At 30.1% G+C, this 15,176-nt stretch overlaps 1 protein-coding gene across 1 annotated transcript; it reads left to right on the forward strand.

Moving 5' to 3' along the window:
• Positions 1-2,660: 2,660 nt before the first annotated feature.
• On the forward strand, positions 2,661-7,292 carry LOC129956751 (oocyte zinc finger protein XlCOF19-like). The gene is made up of 2 exons (XM_056068691.1): positions 2,661-3,641; positions 7,284-7,292. Exons 1-2 carry the CDS (start codon positions 2,661-2,663, stop codon positions 7,290-7,292), a joined length of 990 nt encoding a protein of 329 aa, XP_055924666.1.
• The last annotated feature ends 7,884 nt before the right edge of the window (positions 7,293-15,176 follow it).

The raw sequence follows: 15,176 nt of genomic DNA on the forward strand, positions 1-15,176 counted from the left end.
CTCGCAATAAATACACGAAAAGTTTTTAGATCGTTCTTCTGCAGATTGTTTATGGATGAGGGACAAAAATTTAAATATTGCTTTTCATAGAATTGAACATCACATAAGTTGCACGTATAATTTATTTTACATTAGATACATACATGACAATGACAGAAATACCCAGCCTACCCTTTTTTAAAAAGCCAGTTAGCTTCCTAACTTTCTATGGTTGCTGCGCTTCTAGTGACGTCATATGACCATCCAATCAGCTTTAGGATGCACTAATTCCCAACTTTTGAGGGGAGGCTCTTCAGTTCCTGCAAACCTCGATGTTTGGGCCGAAATTCTGGTGTTCTACCAACCAGACAAAAAATTTTACCGCATTAACTTACAGCAGGTAAGTTAAGATATCTAAAATAATCTCCATATTCTTCCTGTATTTTAATGATAGTTAAGTTGAAACTCAAATCAAAGAAAATAAAAATTTATCAATAGAGTTATAAACAAATTAAAATTTTTGAATTTTGACAATTGATCTCTAATAATTAAAAGAAGTATTTTTTTAAAATTGTTTGATGATGAATAACACATTTTGTAGAGTATAGAGCTAATCAGCAATTTCAATTTGATTAAAAATGCCATTTCATCATTGAACGCTCCAGTGAACAAATTATTTCCAGAAAATTAAATAAATTCAATGATAAAAAGACTTTATTGAAAACAATAGTATAAAAAATATAAATTGATGCATACTAATTTATTTGAACGATCAAAAATGTCGTTGTGGGTAGAGATCCACGATTTTTTGAATAACAAATAATTCTGCTATTGTTATTTTACTTTAATTATCACGTTACGTTACAATCACACGTTAATTAAATTAGTAAATTAAGTATTAATTACAATTAATAAATTTTATATTTAATATTAAGTAATAATTTTTAATTAATAATATGATTAAAATAACAGATATTTGGAACGCATATTTAAAAATAATAATAGCAATATTATTTGTTATTCAAAAAATCGTGGATTATGCATCTCTACCTAGACCTGTAATCGAAATATCACCAGTAAGATCGTATCAAGGATTTGAATCACGTCCTTCTTTGGAAAGTATTGATCACTGGTATTTGTGACTATTTGATATTGGTTACGTAATAACGCCTTTAAAATATTCGTCATCCCTACACTAAGATCGAATCAAGGATTTGAAACGCACCCCTCTTTGAAAAATATTCATCACTGGTAGGGATGACGAATATTTTCAGAGCGGTTATTACGTAACCAATATCAAAAAGTCACAAATACAAGTGATCAATACTTTTCAAACAGGGATTTGATTCAAATCCTTCATACGATCTTACTGATGATATTTCGATTACAGGTTTTGAATCACGATAGGAAGTTACAATCAATTTAACTGAAATTTACCGGAGCGGTGACTTCACTGGAAAGTAATAATCGATACGATCTGCCCAATGGAAGCTCTCGAAAGAAATCTGTGATTGGATTGAAAAGTGAACGGACCGGTTATTGGAATTATCGTATCGTATCATTGAATTGCATATCACTGAAATTTATCGGAGCGCTGATTTCACTGGAAATTGCGAAGTCACCGCTTCACTTTACGGGAGTGACCGATATTCGTATTTGATGATGCACTATTCCATACAGATCATTTTTAATTGCTCGTGACGTGATTGACTTTGATTACATGTACTCTGTTTACTGCTGGTGCCATCTTGGTAGAATATAGGACTAAAGTAAACATTTCAAAGAAATGACATATATTTTTAACTCATCTTTTCCAAAAAATGGTTCACTCTAATAAATAAATTAAATAAACAGTTTTGAGAAAAAAATAAAATTTAAGAAATAAGCTGAAACGGATAAATTAATTCAATCACACGTTACTTAAATTAGTAAATTAATTATTAATTGCAATTAATAAATTTTATATTTAATATTAAGTAATAATTTTTAATTAATAATATGATTGAAATAACAGATATTTGGAACGCATATTTAAAAATAACAATAGCAATATTATTTGTTATTCAAAAAATCGTGGATTATGCATCTCTAATCACTGGTATTTGTGACTTTTTGATATTGGTTACGTAATAATCGCTCGTAAAATATTCGACATCCCTTGTTATGGGAAGAAGTTCATTGATATTCACTTGAGAGTGATTAGAGGTGCAAATCAAATTTGTGACACCTCGAATTCATAGAGTTGAAATTCAGAGTCAATTTCTGACATCTGACATTTTTCTTGCTTCTTTGGCGACGAGAATAACAGTATTTTTTTTACAAAGAAATTTATGCACACTTATTAGATTTTTTAAAAATTGAAATAATAGATAGCTGGGATAGAGATTTAGAAATAATAACAATAAGGAATTGTCGAAGAAGGCTTAAGATCAGCAAACAAATTCCTCAACTCAGCTCTTATATGAACATCGTGGGTACATTAGGTTCTTTTTGTAAGCTTATCTTTCTTTTTCACTATTTGAAGATTCTTTGTTTTTTTTTATAGTGATTTTGTTTTTTAATCTAAATTAAAACTGTTAAGAAAAGTAACAACTCTGCTACTTTAAAAAGATTTCTTAAATTTAGTAAACAAAGCAGTGTTTTGAAAGCTATATCTTGTTCCGTGTTTTCCGTGACTAGAAATGGCTCTTCGCAAAAAGAACAACAAGAAAACCGTAACAATTGACTTAAATTCTGTGGAAGTTAAGGAAGAACCTTTTTTAATTTTGTCTACAGTTCCAGAAAATGAGAAACATTTTATGTGTTCCATTTGCGATAAAGCTTTCCTTAAGAAAGATGCCTTAAAAAGACATTCTGTCGTTCATTCTTCAGAAAAGCTCTTTACATGTGATGTTTGTAATAAGAGATTTTTAACTAGAGAATATCTGAAAAGACATGCAGTTATTCACTCCGTAGAAAAGCGTTACGTTTGTGACTTTTGTGAAAAGCAGTGTACGAATAAAAGTAATCTTAATAAACATCGTCGTATTCATACTAATGAGAAGCCTCATAAATGCATTGTTTGTGATGTGGCGTTTATAGACACTTCTTCATTAAATAGACATTACAGAACTCATACTAAGGAAAAACCATTTGAATGTGATGTATGTGGAAAAGCATTTACTTCCAGGCAGGACTGTGATATTCATCATAGTACCCATACTAAGGAAAAGTCTTTTGTGTGTGAACTATGTGACAGGGCTTATTATGATCGGTCTACTCTACGAAAGCATTATCGTGTTCATACTAAAGAAAAACCTTATAAGTGTGATATATGCAATCAAACATTTTCAATAAAAGCTAATTTGAAGAAGCATATTTTAACGCATTCTGGTAAGTCTCATGTATGTGATATTTGTAATAATGAATATCCAAGTGAAGCTGGCTTAAATTCTCATTATGTTATTCATACAAATGATAAATCTTATACATGTGATATGTGCAAGAAAGAATTTGCACAAAAAGCTTATTTGAGAAAACATTATCGCCATGTTCATCTAAAAGTAGATTCTTATGAATGCGAAATATGTCATAATGTGTTCTCTCAAATGGATTATTTAAAAAGGCATTATCGTCGCACTCATATGATAGAAAAGTTCCATGTCTGTGATATTTGCAGTGAAGTATTTTTACAGGAAGAAAATTTAAATTTGCATTATCATAGTCATTTGAAAGAAAAATTACACAATATGGATGAAAATTGTTTGCAAGAAAGTGATATGAAGGATAATGGATTGACTGACAGTCCAAAAGAAAATCTATTGTAAATAAGCCTTGTTATATTTACAATTAATGGTGAAACCATGTATTTTTTTAAGTAGTGTATAATGGCAATTCATATTAATGAATAACAATTTACATTTTTGAAAATCATTCATCCAAGAACAGTTATTACTTTATTTTCCAAAAGCATTAAAGCAAAGAATGATTCTCAACTATATGAAATCTGAATATTTATATGGAAAGGCCTCAATAGTGATATTGTTCAGTTAACTCATGAAAAATTTGAGACTTAATTCAGTAATTTTCTCTCCTGTGCACATACATATCTAGTGACTTTTTACACATAATTAGTAATTCCTATTTATTTACACACAGCACATTATCGGAAAGACTTACTTTATCTACAATTTTAAATTGAAAACTTTTAGAGTCTCCTATTTTTGATAGCTTATTTTCATGAAATATTTTATGTAAATGCATTGTTGCACAAAACTGTAATGAAACAAAACAGTTTTGAAGCCTTTTTTATAATCTAATTAAAGATTAACTAAGAAACATAATAGTGTAAAAAAAAAAAAAAAGCTCCTCTGCTTATGGTATCTTGCTGGTCAGGAAAATTAATTTTCCATTGATCAGATGCATTGCTATTTAAACTTCTAATCAAATTATTATTAGGAGGTAAGTACTTAATTATTTTAAAGATCAAACAATTATTTCTTGTTTGTGTAGTGAAACCCAGTGATGTTTTAAGTAAATTGACAAAATTATTATATATCCTAGAAATCAATTACTATCTAAAGTACTCTAAGTGAAGGAAGGAAACATTTAAATTTTGTTTGTTTTGAGTATCGTTGTACAAGAAAGTATCATATAACCACTACAAACAAAATCTGCAGTTTCTGATTTTGTAAGAAATATTGCATCATCAGACAAAGGGCCCAACATTTTTTCAATCATCATATTTTAAATTATAAATTCTTACTTTCTCAGTTGGTTTCTTATTACATTTTAGCAAGTGACAAAGGATTTTGTTATGCTATATTTGTATTATTTTATTGGCAGAGAAGTATTCACATTTGTTTGCTTTCTTTATCTAGAATTATTTTCTGGTCATTTTGCTTCATTGTCTATTAATTTAAAAAATTATTCCGGAGAGGTAGTTTTTGACTTAATTCAGTTTTTAACAGACAGACAAAAGATTTATTTATGTGCCTTTAAGAAACTAGGATTCATCGTCCTACAGCATCCTGCAATTCAGTTTCATTGTTAACATTATTGAACATAATAGTCTGTACTTTATAATATTTTATTACGTCAAAATATAAATTTTGGAACTGAACTCTGAACAGTAATTTTTTCTTGTACTTTATAAGAATGAATTTTATATGCTTGCATAAATTGTCACTCCTTATATCCTGATAGTTACTCTGATTTAAGTGACAACAATGTACCTTACCTAATCTAAAACATTTTATAAAGCAAAAGCCATTTTAGGAACAGTTATTGAAAATTTGTGTCATTAATTGCTTAACCTCTTTTGACCATTCTTTTACTATCTAAGAAGTAGTATAAAGTGGAATTGCATCACTTTACTGCTCTACTTTTAGCATGTCAGCTATTAATATGTTTGTAAGAATGAGTTTAAAATTAAGGTCTTTGTAATTTAAAAGCTATTGGTTTCCATATTTCCAGTTGTCCATTTAATTCTACCAACACTTCTGTTAAACCTCCGTGGCGAATTGATGGTATACAGTTCATTACGAAAAAATTAACAATCATTGTTTGTGTAAATACATACAAAAAATTTCTATATATGGCAGATCATAACTGAACTATTGCAGTAATGCTTTTTAAAATAATCAAATTTGGATATTTTGACAAATATTTTCAAACTTAGTATGAAACTTTTCAAATAGATCATTCTGTTTTATATGGAGTAACTTTTTTATATCTTGATTTTATTTTTTTAACCATTTGTTTTTAATTACTGTAAAATACATTGTCTGCGTAAAACATGCCATTTGCATAGGAAATGTCAGTAAAACAGGAGAATCGGGTACTAGTTTTCTTGCCAAGTTCATAAAGCTCACCAAATATCCATCATCTTGGTTGGCTACAAGACATAGCATATGGTACCAATTTTGAAAATGACCATCATCAAATAGTGTCAAAGAGAAATAACTTGAAATAAATTAGCAATAGGAGCAATATGTCATGGAATATGACATAAAGTAATGTAAAATAATTGAATATGACATAAAAAAAACTTGACATTGAATATGACATATCCTTAAATTGACATTAATAAGGATAAAAATTTCATAGAAAATGTTGAAATAAATGTAATTATTTCAAAATTGACATAAAAATGGATAAAGAAAGTTAGTCAAAAATTTAAGGAAAGAAAAATGAACTGTGAAAATTTAAAATTACTTATTGTTGAGAAAAATGAAAAGCACTGATCTCACTTCTGCTGGTCTAAGCTGGTCCTAGATGCGAGAAGGGTACAACTTACAAATTTTTTTGAAAAATGTTGGAAATAAAGATTTCTGATTTTTTTTCTGTATATAACCTTGGCCATATAAATGCTGCCAGGTAACTGCCAAATTAGTTTTTTATTTATTTACTGCTCTGGTCTTGGAATTTTGCTTTAGTATGACTACAGGTATCTTCTATCCTGTTTGTGATAGGATCTTTGAAGTTTACAGAATGGTTGATGCTGTTTCATATGTTCCTACCTCCGTCAACAACCTGTAAGAGTTCCAGATCTCGTTTAAGATTGTTGATCCAGGTCTTATGTATGGTCTCTGCCGTTCAATCATCTACCACACAATGGAAACAAACTATTTAGATTCTATCAAGCACCCATTATCCATCAACTCTCTTATCCCTATTATTCTTGATTTTGCTGAACTTACTCTCATCAGTCAATACCAATCACTTCACATTTACCCATCAACTATCAGTTTTACCATCACTCGGAATTTATTCAAAAATCTGTTTTCTATTGGTCTCTTTACCCACAGGTAATTATTTATCAAAATTATCGACATACTCTGGTTACTATACTTAAAAACCAACCTTTTAATACAACGGCCATTCTTATCCTGTTGTGACAAACCCAGTTAAAATTATCTTCTTGGTTATTCCTCTCAATCAAACTCATTTTCTCATTGCAAGTTGGACACACTAACTCCTAAGCAATCGTACCAACTTCTAGACAAAAATAAATAACAATGCATTTGTTCCCGTTCATTAATTGAAAAAGTTCAATCAAACCAGCAGGCAATTCATCTGTACCTTGTAAAGCGAAAAGCGAATACTGATTGGTACTCTAAAAGCTTTAGCTGAGTGGAATAATTGCTGATCTAAAACTAACACCCCCCAAAAGGAGAAATATAAATTTGGAGCAAATGAAATTGCAGTGCCAGCATGAATTCGAATTCGGGGCATTTTGTTGTTTTGCTATAAATAAAAACAATGAGCAAACATTTGATATATTACCAAGATGAGGCATTATTATTATTTTTTTTTGCTTTTAGGGTTATTAGAAAATATTAAAGGCTGCTACATTTGATGAATTATTGCCTGATAAGGTTACAGTGGACGAGGAGATTCTTCTTGGGCCATTCTCCTTTTTCCATATCTACTCCGTCCTCTCACATCTGACGACTCTTCGTCAGTTATTCCAGTGTTACGGGTTTCACTGGGTGGTATATATCGAGGTTTTGCAACTTGATAAACGATGGTCTGGCGTAATCCTATCTTCATTGGATAAAGAAAGGCGCCTTTTAGTGGATAACTCGCATCTCTTTGCTGATAGCTGAATCTGTTTTCGTAGTTAGCACTAGTTAACTGGATCACACTATTATTGTTCACAGCATGGTTAACTTCATATGCCGGGCCTGTAAAGACGAGGCCGTTGGGGGTCAAATATGGAGCAATGATTCCAGCTCCCTTGGTGTCACTAATTCCTCCATAGGTAAATTGTAAGCTCGTTGAAATAGGGCCTGGGTTCGTCTCGATACCCTCCGCTGCCAGAAGTTGTTATCTGGCTTATGATATTACCACTACACCGTGTACTTGGTATTTTCCTGTATGACTGAAATGAATGTCAAATATTGGAACCAAATATGGTATTGGTTCCAAATGTACTTCAATCATTATCTATCTTGTACAGTTAATGTAAAAATACAGAATTTTATTCTTCAAGCTAAAAAAAAAAAAAAAAAAGCAAATCCTGGTATTTAGATTCAAATAATACTATGAAAGTTGCAGCTTTTACAATAGGGAGAATATGAAATTCTTACCTTACAAAATGATGTCGTCTTTATTCAGCTGTGAATATTTACTTACATCTAATGCTGAAGATATAAATTCTATTTATTCTATAAGCATTGGACATTTATTTTCATTTACATGCTGCCTGCAGAAATAGAAAAATGATTCATTTAATATAACAAGTTTTCACTATCTTCTTTTTTTTTTTTTTAAAAAAATCTAGATTATAACAATTCAAAGATCTTTAAATTGCTTTTACTTATTTACAACAAGAATACTCAGCTGATATGCTGAATTCTAAACTTTTGACTAAATTAGAGGAAAGTTCACTTGTTATCTTTGCAATTCTTATGCATCCCATTCAGCTAAGCATCCTTTCTAATCTTTCGATTTGATCTCTCAATTTGGTGATTCATTCCATTGTTTATTCTTCAAAAATGATCTCAAAAGTGATTTTGTCCCGGTTGAATTTTTCTGGAAAACGACCCCTTGATTTCAGAATTTAAGTCAAGAATCAAATTTTTGAAAAATTGCATCTGAAATTTCTTTAAAACTTTTGTACTAATATATGTTGGTACCATTATATATTAGTACAAAATCATATGACTTTATTTTCAGAGATGGCAGTATCTTTTCTAATCTTCCCTTCTATATACCAGTGAAACTTATATTTCTATTTCATAGCAATTATTATTATTATTATTATTTTACTTCTCAGTTATTATAAATATTTTAACTTTGAATTTATAACAATTAAGGCTTACATTTTTAAATGTAGTATAAAAGTGAAATTCACTTTAAACATACAAAAATCAAATCACAAAATTGAAATGAAACAATTTTGCCTATGAAATGTGGATAGTAAAATGAGAGAAAATGGTCCAATCATCTTTAAACTTTCATGCCAAATGAATTTTCTCTCCAAGATTCTCAACGTGGAATAAGTTCCTTATCAATTCACGAACTCATTATCAAATATTTTTTATGTATATTCTACAATTATACATCTCCTAAGATGTTCTGCAAATGAACTCTTTACAATCATGTACACATTTTTGAAAACCATTTATTCTTTTGTGCTGTTCAGTCATCAAAACCTGCACTTATAAAAGTATTGTACAATTTTTGAAAACAAAGCAATGTCTTGAAAGAATGTTCTTGTTCTGCAAATAGAAATGGTAAACAAAAAAAGCTGTATTTGATTTAAATTTTGAGTATATCAAGGAAGAAGCTTTTAAATTTTATCCATGATTCCAGAAAATGTAAAACATTGCACAATATACCATTTATATTAAAGGCTTTCAATACGAAAGATGCGTTAAGAGAACATTCTGTTGTTCATTCTTCAGAAGAATCTATTTACAAATGTTGCTTGTAATAAAAGATTTTTATTGAAAATATATTTGGAAAGATTTGCTGTCATTCACTCCTGATAAATAGCAGCATATCTATTCACTTCCTTTAAATAAATAAAGCATTATATTTACAACTTTAGAGGGAACAGTGTGCAAATAAAAATGATCTTAAAAATGAAAAAGCCCCATTGATATGTTGTTGGTGATATAGCATTATAGCACTCATTCAAAGAAAGAGCTTTTTGAATGTGATTAAGCATTTTCTTGTTACTATTGCATCTGTACTAAGTAATCACCCTTTGTGTATGCAAATGTTGCATATACTGAATGCTCTGCTCTATGAAGGCATTATCATATACATACTAAAGGAGAACTTTATATGTGTGTGAATATTGTAATCAAACATTTTCAGTAAGAGCTTATTGAATAAGTATATTTAAATTCACTCAGATACAAATTCTCTTTTGAGATATATGTTATTGTATAACTTATCCTTAATAATATTATGTTATAATGTTTAACTTAATATGGCGAAATTTATGCAATTCATACAAAAACTGAATCATATTCATGTGGTTTGTATAAGAAAACACAAAAGCACTCATCTTGCACAAAAGGGCTATTTGAGAAAAGATTAATACCATGTGTAAGTGAAGGTAGATTCTTATGAATGTGAAATATCTCGTAATGTGTTGTTTTAAATGTATTATTGAAAAAGGTGTTTTTGCATTGCTATGATTTTAAAACTGAATGTCTGGGATGTGTGTACTGAAGCATTTTTACAAGAAATAAATTTAAATACACATTATCTTACTCAGTGGATTGACTGGCAACCCAAAAGAAAACCGTATGAAACTAAGTTAAATACACACTGATATTTGAGAAATGAAATATAATAAATGGTAAAGTACTCGGGTGTCATTTTAATATTATATATAAAATGTCAATCAGTTGCCAAGGAATTTTTTGTGTTCCAGATGCAAACTTATTATTGTATTTATTCAGCATTTAAATACTCTTAATACAAGCTAAGAATATGAATTTAAAAATTTTATATCAAAAACTTTCATGTTGAGAGCAAAAAGTTATTATTTAAGTAACTGATTGACATTCACAAATTTAATTATATATTTATTTTATATTAACTTGCCATATGCTGTCTGTAATGTATATAGCAATGACACTAACCACTTCTTTTAAAATTGGAAACTATTTTTAATTACCGTATACCAAATTATCAACAAAATTTCTAAAAAGAGATAGACATCTATTCTGTCAATACTACTTTTTTTTTTATAAAACAATTTATTATTGCATGTTTAATCTGTGCACTTACGTATACAATACGTAGTATTTTGTTAACACTGAAATTTTGTTGCTGAGGTTGACATTTCCATTTATAAAATTTATTTAAAGTTGCAAAAAATATAAATTTGGTTTAAAATATATTTTTCTTAAATTTGATAAATAAGTTAGTTATTATTTTTTGGAATGAGACATATTTCAGAATCTAGTTATAATGAAGAATCCCGATTTAAATTATTTCATGAATAAAAATAAGCATTTAAAAAAATTGCATTACCTTTGTAATATCTAAAACTTTTTAATAAATAAAACATCAACTAGGCATTTATTCATACTGCTTGAGCTGATTAAATTTTATTCAAAGATTTCATAATAAAAATAATCAAGACATTCTTAACAAAGGAAATGAAAACTGTAGGAATTAGAATTAATGTTCATCGTCATAACAATCATCAGTGTCATCATCACTAAAATTGCTCTCGGTATCGGAATCCGTATTGATGTAAAAAGAAATGTTTTCCACGACTTCTTCGACAATGCTGTCAGTTTCCCAATACTTTTTTTCAATGTGCTCGATATGTTTGCAGTGTTTTTCCCATCTCATATTTCCAATATTTGTGATGGCTTCTGACGCAAGATTTTCAAGACGCTGCAAACTCATGTCGGCAGTCGCATTTCTTTCTCGCACGTAACGTTTAATATCCGCCCAAATCAATTCTATTGGGTTTAAGTCACAGTGATATGCGGGAAGTCTCAAAACAACACGTCCATGTTCTTTTAGAATTTCGTTAATGAAATATTTTTTTCGCCACTCGCATTTGCAGCAATCAGTTCTAGTAACTGAATTTTTCACATTTTTTTTTTTTATCATATGGGATTTGCTTTTTTTCTAACCAGGCGCACATTTTATCCTTTTTTGAAGTTTTTGTGGGTACGGGATCCAGTACTTTTGTTTGATAAGTTGCATTACCCATAACTATTACCGAATTCATTGGAATATTAGGTAGCAGCATCTCTGCTATCTATTTTCTAAAATTATCATAGTTCATCTGCCCGTGATAATCTCCTGTTGCAGATCCAGCTTTAAATATTAATCCGGCATTTGGAACAAAACCGGATACTGATCCAGCATGAACCATAATCGGGCGATGATCTGAGCTATCTTTGATGGCAGCGCCAATTTTTTCATGTCTCCAACATTTTTCGAAGGAAAGATTGCTGTCAAACCACGTTTCATCTATATAAACAATGTTCCTTTTTGTTTCTCGGAATTTTTTCATTTCCCTAAGAAAACGAAATTTCCAAGCTACAATGTGCGATCTTTCAAATTAAGATCTGTCTCTGGTTTCTGCAACGTTTTTAAAGAAAACGTGCAATATGGTATTTCCATAGAGTTCCTCTTTTCCATGGAAAATTTATTCTTTCTTTCATCACGGGAAGCAATCGAGATAAAGATAGAATTTTGTTGTTTGCGTAAAACTCATTCACAATGTTTCGAAGAACACACAGATCAAAACTGCCAATATTGCATTTCGAGCTTTCGATGTTTCCCCGGCGTAATTCTTGTTCTGAAAGCAAATATTTTATTTAATTTTTATCAGTTAAAAGAATGAATTATTTCCCAAAAAAGAATTTTTTCTATTATTGTAGTTATTTGTTTAATTTTTAGGGCTGAAAAGAAGTGTTGTTAATTTTCTAAATTAATTTTTCCATCAAAATATATTTTATTTTTAATATTTTTCTCTAAGCAGAGTCTTCGTTTCCTTCATTTCTTTTTTATTCTGAAGAAAAAGTATGCCACATTTTACTGTCATTGAAATTACAGTAAAATGAGCCATTGCTTTATTTAGAAGCTCTGAAAAAAAGCTTTTAAGTTTTAATTTATTTTGGTTTCAAAGAAACTTCAATTTACTTTGAGAAGAGCAGTGTTTACCTCTAGAAAAATTTTTGGTTTAAATTTTAATCCTGCAAACACATAGTTTTCTTTCTCTCTCTCAGAAATTGCTTTGATTTTTAAGCTCTGAAAATAGCCGTTTGTCTGAAAGGAGTTTTATTTCATTTTTTGGTTCTAAAAATAGCTATTTTTTTTATTTAGTTCGTTTCGCTACCGTAGTAACTTTTATTGCAAATTAAATTTAGCTATTTCCCACTTAAGAACAACATACAAAAAAAATCTCTTAAATTTTTCAATTTTTTCCAATTAATTTTTAATTTAGATACACAAAATTTTGCCTGAAATGTTTGAGCTTCACTTTGAAATTGATAAGAAAAACATTTATTTGCATTTTTATTGTATCAATAAAAATACAAATAAATCATTGTATAAAATCATTCTTGGTTTCAGACGTTAGTTCCATTCAACAAAGTTGTATGAAACTTCATAAAGCAATTTTTATCAATACAGAGAGCTACATTGCTAATTGTGTATATAACTGTTGAGCGTCTTTGCAGGCCATTTTACACATAAGGCACTTTCTCTTTTTTTTCATCAAACGGCCAATGACAATTGTTTACAGCATTGCGAGGTATTTGCGGATTACTTCCAATCAAAGTTGTAATTAAGTTCATCCTGAATTCTTTGTGCGTTACCTTTTTGAGAGTAACTTTTTTGAAGAGAATAGACGCATTTATTATTGTCAAGTCTAACAAATGAAAGAAGAGCTTTTTAGTCTATTTTTGTGTCCTTCGGTTCATTGATTAGCTAGTACTCATTCTGTCACCGAAATTTACATAACCCATGCGAAGATAAACGACTATTTTTGGCTCGGGTAAAACCTTTTACCGTTTGAAGGAAGTACTCCTATCGTCCTCGAATTTTCTCTTGTTGCTTTTTTCCCCCTTCAAACTCTTTTTGAGGCATATACACTGCGTAAAAAAAGTAAGACACTTGATTTTGTAACAATAACCGAAAAATATTTTATTTTTACTAAAATTTTTTATTAGAAACATTTAACAAATATTTCAAAAATACAATTTTAACATCAGAATTATGATGTTCAAACATAAAATATTAATGGCAACAAAAATAGTTTCACATTTTTGAAACTTTGTAAAAAAAGTAGAAGGACAGCATTATAATGAATGAAAAAATAGTGATTTTAATAAGGAATGGTCTTCCCATTGGCCTTTATAACTTCAAATATTCTGTTTGGAAGTGAATTGTATAGAGTTTGAATTTCAGTTTGACAAAAATTGTCCCACGAGTCATTCAATGCTTCTCGAAACTGAATTTGCGAATCAAATTGCCTTCCATCAGCATAAACTCGACGAACTAGCATTGCCCAGATGTTTTCCACTATATTAAGACCAGGACTTGTGGCTGGCCATGGTAAAACATCCACATTATTTGTTAGGAACCAATTTTTGACTCCAGTCGCGGTGCGAATGGAAGCTCCGTCTTGCTGAAACTCCACTCTTCACCCCCCAAGTCAGAGGCATAAGGAAGAAGCTCGGAATTCAGCACTTGAATGTAGTCTGTATGTTTTTGCCTACCATTTAAGAAAACCAGACTTGTCCTTCAACAGCCAACCAAACCATTAAACTCCCTCCTCCCATTTGTCGTGTTGAATAGTATTCGCCTTCAGTCCCCAGACAATACCAGTAGTGCTGATATCCGTCTGGACCGTCTAAGTTAAATTTCTTTTCATCGGAAAATATCACAGAAGTCCATTCTGTAGTCCAGGACATGTGCTCCTTAGCCCACGCTAAACGGGTATCAATATGAGCTTGTTTCCACTTAGGATGATGTTTCCGTTTTTTGAAAATGAATTTTTTTGATCTTTTAATACAGTTGTAAACTGTTTGTTTCGCCACATGATTAAGTCCTGCTCGATTTCTTGCCTTTGAAACACTTCCTTTGTTCTTCAGCACACGAGCAAGTTTTCGTTCATCACGTGTTGTTAACTTCTTCGGTCTACCAGTCTTCTTTTTATTTCCATTTTTATAAGGATTTCCGATAAAGTTTGAAACTGTATTGGGGTTCACCTGCAACAATCGAGCAATCTCTCTGACACCTTTACCATCATTTTGATATGCGGAAATTTGCCCTTTTTGCAAATCGTTCAAAGGTATTCCTTTAGGCATTTCTGAGAACGGAGAAACAACCTAACTTTTAAACAAATTAGATTTTTTTGACAGAAAAGGATAAACAAAGTACAAAATCACTATTTAAATAAAGAACAACTCACTAAATTAAATATATTAGTAAGTGTCCTACTTTTTTTACGCATCGGAAATTATATATAATAATTTTCTTAATAATATTAGTGGTAGATGTTTAATTTTTGCCTAAAATGAAAACAAGGGCCATTAAACTAAATCTGCATAAATATCTGGTAGTTAGGAGAAAATAAAGAGATATTAAATTGCAAAAAGACATTGTTCTTCTACATTTTTTACGCAGTGTACATGTTACTAAGCATACATACATCTCTTTTGTCTTTCCAGCATAATGCAGTCATTCCTTTGCAGAATTTTAAGACCATATCCCCCGGT

The sequence above is a fragment of the Argiope bruennichi genome, chromosome 11 (assembly GCF_947563725.1).
Source record: "Argiope bruennichi chromosome 11, qqArgBrue1.1, whole genome shotgun sequence".
Taxonomy (NCBI): domain Eukaryota; kingdom Metazoa; phylum Arthropoda; class Arachnida; order Araneae; family Araneidae; genus Argiope; species Argiope bruennichi.

Bases quoted from the DNA above. Each gene is read 5' to 3' on its own strand.
- LOC129956751 (XM_056068691.1), top strand. From the start codon at position 2,661: ATGGCTCTTCGCAAAAAGAACAACAAGAAAACCGTAACAATTGACTTA.